Here is a 10,959-nt window from a genome sequence, read left to right as displayed (position 1 = left end):
TTTCATTTTGCTCAGAGAAGTCTCCGCTAACTGACTGTGTTTTCCTCCTTGAACAGTTCCTCATGCCCAGAGTGAACAAATGTCCAACGGCAGCTCCATCACCCAGTTCCTCCTCCTGGCATTTGGAGACACACGGGAGCTGCAGCTCTTGCACTTTGGGCTCTTCCTGGGCATCTACCTGGCTGCCCTCCTGGGAAACAGCCTCATCATCACCGCCATAGCCTGTGACCACCGCCTCCGCACCTCCATGTACTTCTTCCTCCTCAACCTCTCCCTCCTCGACCTGGGCTCCATCTCCACCACTCTCCCCAAAGCCATGGCCAATTCCCTCTGGGACACCAGGGACATCTCCTGCAGGATGTGCTGCCCAGCTCTTTCTGTTTCTTTTTTTCATTTCAGGAGAGTATTTTCTCCTCACCGTCATGGCCTATGACCGCTACGTTGCCATCTGCAAACCCCTGCACTACGGGACCCTCCTGGGCAGCAGAGCTTGTGCCCACATGGCAGCAGCTGCCTGGGGCAGTGGGTTTCTCCATGCCCTGCTGCACACGGCCAATACATTTTCCCTACCCTTCTGCCACGGCAATGCTGTGGACCAGTTCTTCTGTGAAATCCCCCAGATCCTCAAGCTCTCCTGCTCAGATGCCTACCTCAGGGAAGCTGGCCTTCTTGTGCTTAGTGCCTGTTCAGACTTTGGGTGTTTTGTTTTCATTGTGGTGTCCTATGTGCAGATCTTCAGGGCCGTGCTGAGGATCCCCTCTGAGCAGGGACGGCACAAAGCCTTTTCCACGTGCCTCCCTCACCTGGCCGTGGTCTCCCTGTTTCTCAGCACTGGATCATTTGCCCACCTGAAGCCCCCGTCTGTCTCCTCCACAACCCTGGATCTCGTGGTGTCACTTCTGTACTCGGTGGTACCTCCAGCCGTAAACCCCCTCATCTACAGCATGAGGAACCAGGAGCTCAAGTATGCAGTGTGGAAACTGATGACCGGATGTTATTCAGAAGCAAAAAACTGCCCCTCTTCTGCATAGCATTTATTTATGATGTAACTTATTACAGGTCCAGTCTGTTGTCTGCATTTTTTGGTTTTTGGCATGGTGTTTTACTTGTAATGATGTTGTCATCCCCTCTCTCATTCACTGTCTGCTTTCTTTTCTGACTGAGTGGCTGTGTATATGGAGAGCCTTGCTCTCTCTGTGTTACAATAAAAAATAAATAAAAGGTCCCTGCAGTGCCTTTCTGAGATCCTTCCACAAACGAGAAAATTTTGAGCCATAACATCATTGTGCAGGTAGGATTTCGGGAAAGGCAAAGGTCACCTGGGAAAGTCAAGAGTGAAAAGATGAGCTTTGATCACCTGTTAGAGACCCGTTAGAGATGACCTTTAGGCTGAACAACTGAAATGCCAGCCTGCTGCTGCTGCTGAACAGGGAGGGTGATTTAATAACAGCAGGCACAGGTGGGGCTGAGGGACTCAATGCCTTCTGTGCCTGAGTCTTTACTGAAAAGGTCTCCAGGCCTCTGTGATCAGGGAAATGGTTCAAGGAGGAGAAGAGCATCTATGGGCAAGAACCTCCTGAACTCCAGCAAGGGCAAGTGGCAGTTTCTGCCCCTGCAGGGGACTCACCCTGGCAATGGCACAGCCTGGGGCTGCCTGGCTGGGAGCAGCCGTGTGGGAAAGGTCTCGGTGGGCAGGGAGCTGGACAGGAGGCGGCCGTGTGCCCTGGCAGCAAGGGAGGCCACCAGCATCCTGGGCTGTCAGAGCAGGAGCACGGCCAGGAAATTGGGGGAAGGGATTTTCCAGGTTACTGCATCCCGATTTCAGATCCCCAGTAGAGGAAGGATGTTGGCAAGCTGTAGCAGGTTGAGCAAAGGGCCCTCAAGAATGTCAGGACGCTGCCTATGAGGAGAGGTTGAAGGAGCTGGGCTTGTCCTGCCTGGAGAAGGGAAGTTCTTGCAGAAGCATTGCACCGTTCCCAGGAAGTCCGAGTCAGGCTTATGTGCGTGGTACGAGACGTAAGGACAAGAGGCAATGGCCCGGAACAAGAGAGGGTCAGGCTGCATATAGGGAGAGAGTTTTCCAGCATGAGGATACTCACATGCTGGAAGCCATTTCCCAGGGAGTGTGCACCGTCTCTGCCCCAGAAAGCAAACCGGATGTGTTTCGATAAAGCTGTGAGTAGTTTGGTCTGAGCCTTCTTTGAGCAGGAGGTTCAGACACCTCCCGAGGTGCCTTCCAGCATGAATGAGACACCTGAAGGAGGCTGTGACCCCATGGGAAGCCTGTGCTGGAGCAGGCTCCTGGCAGAACCTGTGACCCCATGGAGAGAGGAGCCCACGTTGTAGCAGTTTTATTGGCAGGACTTGAGACCCCACGGGGGACCCATGCTGGAGCAGTCTGCTCCTGAAGGACTGCACCCTGATGAAGGCACCCACGCTGGAGCAGGTCATGAAGAAATGCGGCCCATGGGAAGGACCCACATCGGAGAAGTTCATGAAGGACTGTCCCTCGTGGGAAAGACCCCCCGTTGGAGCAGGGGAAAAAAGTGAGGAGGATGGAGCAGCAGAGAGAACGTGCGATGAACGTGCGAGATATGCGGAAAGATTTCAGCCGCCTTCCAGGGGAGCACATTATTACCTGGCTGCTCCGCTGCTGGGATAACGGGGCCAGTAGCCTGGAACTGGAGGGCAGGGAGGCCAAGCAGCTGGGATCCTTGTCTAGGGAAGGGGGCATTGACAAGGCAATTGGGAAGAAGGCGCAGGCCTTCAGCCTCTGGAGGCGACTCCTGTCAAGTGTGAGGGAAAGGTATCCTTTCAGCGAAGATGTTGTATGTCGGCCAGGCAAGTGGACCACTATGGAGAGAGGTATCCAATATCTGAGGGAATTAGCTGTGCGGGAGATGGTTTATTATGATCCGGACAATGCACAGTTGCCCACAGACCCCGATGAAGTCCAGTGTACCCGACCCATGTGGCGAAAATTTGTACGAAGTGCACCATCATCGTACGCCAACTCACTGGCAGTCATCGACTGGAAAAGTGAAGAGGCACCCACAGTGGACGAAGTGGCTGGCCGACTCCGGCAATATGAAGAGAGCCTTTCTTCCTCCCTCGTCTCGGCTGTGGAGAAACTGTCCCAGGACGTCCGGCAACTCAAAGAGGATATATCTTACTCCCCACCTGCGCAGACCCGTATTGCAGCTGTTAGGAGTAAGCGTTTTTCTGCTCCAGAGAGGGGATATGGAGCATACACACCATGAGGTATCCTGTGGTTTTATCTGCGTGACCACTTAGAAGACATGAGGAAATGGGATGGGAAGCCTACCTCAACCCTGCGGGCACGAGTACATGAGTTACAAGGCAAGACAGCTGTACAAAGGGACTCTTCCAGAAAGAATGCTGCTCCAGTTTCCACCCGACAGCCCCCCAGACCAAGTGAGAGGCCCGATCATACTTATGATCCTCTTGAAGGGACTTCTAAGTCCTTTTTGCAAGAGGTGAATAGTGACTATGATGAGCAGGACTAGAGGGGCCCTGCCTCCAGCCAGGTGGAGGAAAGGGACAATAGGGTTTATTGGACTGTGTGGATCCGATGGCCTGGCACATCGGACCCACAGGAGTACAAAGCCCTAGTGGACACTGGTGCACAGTGTACCCTAATGCCATCGAGCTAGGAAGGGGTGGAACCGATATCTATTTCTGGTGTGACGGGGGGATCCCAACAGTTGACTCTGTTGGAGGCTGAAGTAAGTCTAACTGGGAATGAGTGGCAAAAGCACCCCATTGTGACTGGGCCAGAGGCTCCGTGCATCCTGGGCATAGATTACCTCCGGAAAGGGTATTTCAAAGATCCAAAATGCTACCGGTGGGCTTTTGGAATAGCTGCTTTGGAAGCGGAGGAAATTGAACCATTGTCTAGTTTGCCCGGCCTCTCGGAGGAACCTTCTGTTGTAGGGTTGCTGAGGGTTGAAGAGCAACAGGTGCAAATTGCTACCACAACTGTGCACCGGCGGCAATACCGCACCAACAGAGACTCCCTGGTTCCCATCCATGAGCTAATTCGTCAACTGGAGGGTCAGGGAGTGATCAGCAGAACCCGCTCACCCTTTAACAGTCCCATATGGCCAGTGCGGAAGTCCAATGGAGAGTGGAGGCTGACGGTAGACTATCGTGGCCTGAATGAAGTCACACCGCCGATGAGTGCTGCCGTGCCAGGCATGCTGGAACTCCAATACGAACTGGAGTCAAAGGCAGCCAAATGGTATGCCACAATTGATATAGCTACTGCATTTTTCTCGATCCCTTTGGCAGCAGAGTGCAGGCCACAGTTTGCCTTCACTTGGAGGGGCGTCCAGTACACCTGGAATCGACTGCCCCAGGGTGGAAACACAGCCCCACCATTTGCCATGGACGGATCCAGACTGCACTGGAAAAGGGTGAAGCCCCAGAGCACCTGCAATACATTGATGACATCATTGTATGGGGCAGCTCAGCAGAGGAAGTTTCTGAGAAAGGGAAGAAAATAATCCAAATCCTGCTGCAGGCTGGCTTTGCCATAAAACAAAGTAAGGTGAAGGGGCCTGCGCAGGAAATCCAGTTTTTAGGAATAAGGTGACATGATGGGCGGCGTCAGATCCCAATGGATATTACCAACAAAATAGCAGCCATGTCTCCACCAACCAACAAAAAGGAGACACAGTGTTAGGTGTTGTGGGTTTCTGGAGAATGCACATTCCGAATTACAGTCTGAGTGTAAGCCCTCTCTACCACGTAACCTGGAAGAAGAATGATTTCAAATGGGGCCCTGAGCAACGACAAGCTTTTGAACAAATTAAACAGGAAATAGTTCATGCCATAGCTCTTGGGCCAGTCCGGGCAGGACCAGATGTCAAAAATGTGCTGTACACCGCAGCCGGGGAGAATGGCCCTACCTGGAGCCTCTGGCAGAAAGCACCAGGGGAGACTCGAGGTCGACCCCTGGGGTTTTGGAGTCGGGGATACAGAGGATCCGAGGCCCGCTACACTCCAATGGAAAAGGAGATATTGGCAGCCTATGAAGGGGTTCGAGCTGCTTCAGAGGTGATTGGCACTGAAGCACAGCTCCTCTTGGCACCCCGACTGCCAGTGCCGGGCTGGATGTTCAAAGAGAGGGCTCCTTCTACACATCATGCAACCGATGCTACGTGGAGCAAGTGGGTTGCACTGATTACACAGCGGGCTCGAATAGGAAGCCCCAGTCATCCAGGAATTCTGGAAGTGATCAGGGACTGGCCAGAAGGGAAAGATTTTGGAATGTCGCCAGAGGAGGAGGTGACACGTGCTGAAGAAGCCCCACCATATAATAAACTAACAGAAGATGAGAAGCCATATGCCCTCTTCACTGATGGGTCCTGTCGCATCGTGGGAAAGCATTGAAGGTGGAAGGCCGCTGTATGGAGTCCTACACGGGGAGTTGCAGAAGCTGCTGAAGGACAAGGTGAATCGAGCCAGTTTGCAGAGGTGAAAGCCATCCAGCTGGCTTTAGATATTGCTGAAAGAGAAAAGTGGCCAACACTGTACCTCTCTACTGACTCATGGATGGTGGCCAATGCCCTCTGGGGGTGGTTACAGCAGTGGAAGCGGAACAACTGGCAACGCAGAGGCAAACCCATCTGGGCTGCCCCATTGTGGCAAGATATTGCTGCCCGGCTAGAGAAGCTGGTTGTAAAGGTACGTCATGTAGATGCCCACGTACCCAAGAGTCGGGCCACAGAGGAACATCAGAACAACCAGCAGGTGGATCAGGCTGCCAAGACTGAAGTGGCTCAGGTGGATTTGGACTGGCAGCGTAAGGGTGAATTATTTATAGCTCGGTGGGCCCATGACACCTCAGGCCATCAAGGAAGAGATGCGACATATAGATGGGCCCATGATCGAGGGGTGGACTTGAGCATGGACGCCATCTCACAGGTCATCCATCAATGTGAAACATGCGCCGTCATCAAGCAAGCCAAGCGGGTAAAGCCTCTGTGGTATGGAGGCCGATGGCTGAAATATAAATATGGGGAAGCATGGCAAATCGACTACATCACGCTCCCACAAACCCACCAAGGCAAGCGTTACATTCTTACAATGGTGGAAGCAACCACTGGATGGCTGGAAACATATCCTGTGCCCCATGCCACTGCCCGGAACACCATCCTGGGTCTTGAAAAGCAAGTCCTGTGGCGACATGGCACCCCAGAGAGAATTGAGTCAGACAATGGGACTCATTTTCGGAACAACCTCATAGACACCTGAGCCAAAGAGCATGGTATTGAGTGGGTGTATCACACCCCCTGTCATGCACCAGCCTCTGGGAAAATTGAAAGGTACAATGGACTGCTAAAAACTACCCTGAGAGCAATGGGTGGTGGGACCCTCAAACACTGGGACACACATCTAGCAAAGGCCACCTGGTTGGTTAACACTAGGGGATCTGCCAATCCAGCTGGCCCTGCCCAATCAAAATTTCCACGCCCAGTGGAAGGGGATAAAGTTCCTGTAGTGCCTATGAAAAATACGTTGAGAAAGACAGTTTGGGTTATCCCTGCTTCAGGCAAAGGCAAGCCCATCTGCGGGATTGCTTTTGCTCAGGGACCAGGGTGCACTTGGTGGGTGATGAGAAAGGATGGGGAAGTCCGATGTGTGCCCCAAGGGGATTTGATTTGGGGTGAAAATAGCCAATGAATTAAATTGTATGATGTTAATAGCTATATAGTGTATCAATGGTATGACCATAAGAATCACCCAAAAGTAATGAAGGGTGGACTTTGAACCTGAACAAAGTGCCACGATGATGGAACTAGCACTGACTTCAACTGGTGCCCAGGAACTTCATTGAAAATCACATCTTTGACATCCAGACTGCGAGCATGGACCATACCAGATACACCAGCCATGAAAACTCCGGATGCAGTGTGCAACAATCCAGCAGCACACACCATTGCTCCTGCTCTGAGAGACTGTAATGGCAGATGGAACCCAAAGCCATGGACTAAATGAACTCGACAGATATTTTAGAGCGATGGCCCGTAGAGTAAGGGAATGAGATCTGTGAAATAATCTGGGCATGACGTAGATGGTATGGAATAAGGGGTGGATAATGTCCTGGTTCTGGCGAGGATTGAGTTAATTTCACAAGGAGCCAGGACAGGTGAGCCAAGCTGGCCAGGGGCTATTCCATACCGTGTGACATCATGCTCACCATAAAAAGGGGCTAGTCAGGGAGGGGCAGGTTCGTGGTGGCTCTGGGACGGGCTGAGCGTCTGGTTGGTTGGGTCGTTGGATCAGTAAATTGCTTTCTGTTATCACCCATTGTGAATATCTGTTATCACCCATTGTGAATATCTGTTATCAGTACTGTTGTTGATTGTTTCCCTCTCCCTTGCCATCCCAGTAAACTGTCCTTATCCCAACCCACCAGGCTTTGCCTTTGTTTTTCCATTCTCCTCCCCATCCCGCCGAGGGAGGGGTGAGGCGTGGTGCTCAGCTGCCGGCTGGGGCTAAACCACGTCAGTAGCATACGCTTGCAGAGCATGTTCTGTTTATGAACGTTTCTGATGCTTTGCTTTGCTTGGCTCTTCCCTCCATTCTCCCGTTTCTTTTCCCCTTACATTTTGTTCATTCAGATTCCTGTCACCTATCCAGTTGCTGCTTTGACATCAGGGAGTTAAAAGTTTGCCTGTCTTCCAGTAGTCTAATTGTCTCCTTGGCCAACTCTTTAATTATGTTTATATCTACCTTTTTGGATCTATCTATCTACAACATTTCTCATAAGATTATCCCTTGTGGAAAGGCAACCTCGTTAGAAGAACTTGTACGTAGCATATGCTTGCAGAGCGTGTTCTGTTTATGAACGTTTCTCACGCTTTGCTTGCAAACAGGAAAAATCCTTCTGGGCCAGTTCTCTAAGGAAAACAGGTGGGAGATGGTGCAAAGGAGCTGTAACACCCAGCTGCAGAGACTGCACTGTAGAAGTCTGATGTAAGGAAAAGTCACACAAATCCCAGGGGGACAATGAGAGAAGCAGTGGGGTTGGGGAGATGAGGAACAAGGCTGTCCATACAGTGTCAGACCTCAAGGGACTGATTATCTTACGTGTCCAGACCTTATGAGGACACCATCTGGATCAATATCAATTGCAGAATGCTTCTATCACCTCTTCTCTAAACGGAAAAGTTATAAAATACAATCTTTAAAATAAAATGTATTTTTTATTAGGAGTGCTTTAGAATCTTCCTCCTTAACTACACAATGAAATGACTCCAATTCCCTGTACAAGTCTTGAAGACTTGAAGAAAATTACAGGAGGATTATTGGCTTGCTAGGACTTTCTGTATTTTAATGAGTCCATGGTGTATTTGGGGTTGAGTCTGTGAACCTCAGATACTGAGAGGAGATTGAACAGACTGCTCAAGAAGTCAAAGTCAGAAGCGAAACCCAAAGTACCTTGAAGCATTAATGGTCCCCACCGAGGGCCATTACTGACAAAGCCTCCCTGTGGACTCGTTAGAGCAGATAATTGGAGGCCATGACTGCAGGTAGGCAAAGGCAGAGTGCAGGTGGCTGTAATGCTGAGGAAACCCTTGGTTTGTTTCATGAAGCAGAAGGGCCAAGGCCTGACCCCCAGGCCCAGGGAAGGCAGATCCTGTCCCTCACGCGTGGCTCAGGGCTCTTCCTGGGGGCATTTGGGTGTGAGGGTGTCACCGAAATCCAGGAATAAACCTCGTAACACCAATGTAGTGTTAAAAGGCAGGCATTCTTTATCGCAGCGCTGGATGCACGGGGGATAGCTCCACCCAACGTGCATGCCAGGTGATCACCAACACACAAGTCGTATAGAATCAAAATATACATATTCATTATTTTTCCAAGAAAAGGCAGTCCTGTGATAATCATTTCTTAGAATCCATTTCCATATTCTCCTCCCCGTCACGCATGCTCAGTGATTTGAGTCGGTGGTCCTCAAGGGTCCCTGGTGGTCATCAGTGGTCTCGCACCCGTGTCCGCTGGGTGACCCTCTACTTGCAGGCATGCGCAGTATCCTTGTTGTAGGTGCACCTGTCCATAGCAACTTACTTCATAAGATTAATATCTCCAAACCTATTGTTCAGTTTGGTAGGGACTGTGCATGGAACATAGCAGCATTGTACCTTGCCACGGTCAGTTAGCTTCATTACCTATTACCTTGGTTACAAACTAATTATCTCAACCTGATCCTATAGTTTCTGTTTCACGGCCCCTATCCCACGGTTACAAGGGTGAGCAATGCCCAGTGTAGGAGAACCGTGCAACACCCCCAGGCCTCCCCAGGCAGGGGTGAGGAAGAGACAAAGTCCAGAGCATCAAAATAACATTTTACCTGGTAGGCCCTGGTGACAGAGTGAGCTGCCACAGCCAAGAGGGCAAATACCTCGGTCCTGTTGGGCCTTTCAGCCGTGCCAGAGTCCTTGGCCATCTCTAATGCAGTCTGTCCTACACGTTCCATGCCTGCACCTCTTTCCCTTCAGGCTGCAGACACCCATCTTTATTTCCCACCAAGGTCTCGCCTCAGCATTTCTGTTACCTTCACTGAAGTCTCTCTAGCCTTGTTGGCTTTTCCTTGAAAGACAAAGCCATGGGCTGATCCAGACACCCTCTGGGTGATCTCTTGCACCCCAAGGCTACCCTTTGAGTGACATTTCTTTTTCAACACAACAAGTCTGAACCTTCCAAGCTGCACTTTGTGACGGTTTGCTTCTCTTCCCACTACCAAGAAAAGCTCCATCATCTCTGAAACCACCCTTCAGCAGTTTTGGGCTGCTACTGTAGTGCCCTGAACCTCCACTCCACCCAAGTCTCTCAGCTTCTCCACAGAGGCCCCAACCCCCTTTCCTGGCAGATGTCCTCTGGGGCTGCTCCAGTTCTTGCCCACTCCTCCAGGCTGGCAACCCCATGCCCAGGCACACGAGTCCAGATGTGGCTACACCAGCGCTGCGTCAAGGGGGGTGATAACACCCTTGCCTGGGTGGCCACAGTCCTCCTAATACAGCCCTGTGTTCAGTTGGCCTCAGTCACTGTTTATAATGTTTGCTCCATCAAATGGCATTTTAAATGATACTTCACAGAGTCTGCGTGCCTTTCTTACGGGGGACGTAACAAACCAGAACCTCCAGGTACAAAACAACGACCAAGTCATATGCCTGCTGCTGGCTGTCAGATTCTCAGGCAGAAGTGATGTCATAGGCAACACCACAGCCATGTGTCCGCTGATGGCCAGTCACCGCAAGTGACTGGAGGTTCCAGTGACCTCACACTCACCTCCATGACCATATGTGTCCTGCTGGCATACGAGCTTCTCAGCAATAATTGATGTCATAATGATAGCCAACCCATCAGCCTTCTCTTGGCCTAACAACTGACCAGACAAAAGGAACCTCACCATTATCTTCCAAGCCACATGCCTGATGCGGGCCTTTCAGCTTCTCCAGTAAATGCAGCCAAGCCATGTACCTGCTGCTGGCCCATCAGGTACTCAGGTGGAAAGGACATGACAACCCATATCCAAGCCCTCCTCCTGGATGGGCCTACCAGCAACTTAGGGAAAGGGATTTCCACAATCAACTTGCCAACCACATGCCTTCTGCTGGCCTGCTGGGGATGCCGGCAGATGTGAGCCTAAAAGCAGATAACCCAGCCATGAGTCAGGGGCTGACCTATCAGCTACTGCAGAAAGAAGGGACCTCACGGTCCCTTTCCCAGCAATGCTCCTGCTGCTGCCCTATCAACTCCAGAGACAGAAGTGACCTCCCAGCTGTGACCTCACAGCCACCTTCAGAGCCTTGTGCCTCCTGCTGGCCCCTGAGATCCTGGAGCACAGCTGGCCTCACCATAGCATTCCCACCCATCTCCTCTTTGTGGCCCATGAGCTCATCAGATACAGGTCACCTCGCACTCCTC

The 10,959-nt window shown here is 51.4% G+C and overlaps 1 protein-coding gene across 1 annotated transcript; it reads left to right on the top strand.

Moving 5' to 3' along the window:
* Positions 1-422: 422 nt before the first annotated feature.
* Positions 423-1,031, top strand: LOC129200499 (olfactory receptor 14C36-like). Its single transcript, XM_054811815.1, has one exon. It carries the CDS (start codon positions 423-425, stop codon positions 1,029-1,031), a length of 609 nt encoding a protein of 202 aa, XP_054667790.1.
* Positions 1,032-10,959: the final 9,928 nt, after the last annotated feature.

This window comes from Grus americana, unplaced genomic scaffold (genome assembly GCF_028858705.1).
Source record: "Grus americana isolate bGruAme1 unplaced genomic scaffold, bGruAme1.mat scaffold_225, whole genome shotgun sequence".
In the NCBI taxonomy this organism is placed as follows: Eukaryota; Metazoa; Chordata; class Aves; order Gruiformes; family Gruidae; genus Grus; species Grus americana.
This window is presented reverse-complemented; position numbering and strand designations above follow the sequence as displayed.

Bases quoted from the DNA above. Each gene is read 5' to 3' on its own strand.
- LOC129200499 (XM_054811815.1), top strand. From the start codon at position 423: ATGGCCTATGACCGCTACGTTGCCATCTGCAAACCCCTGCACTACGGG.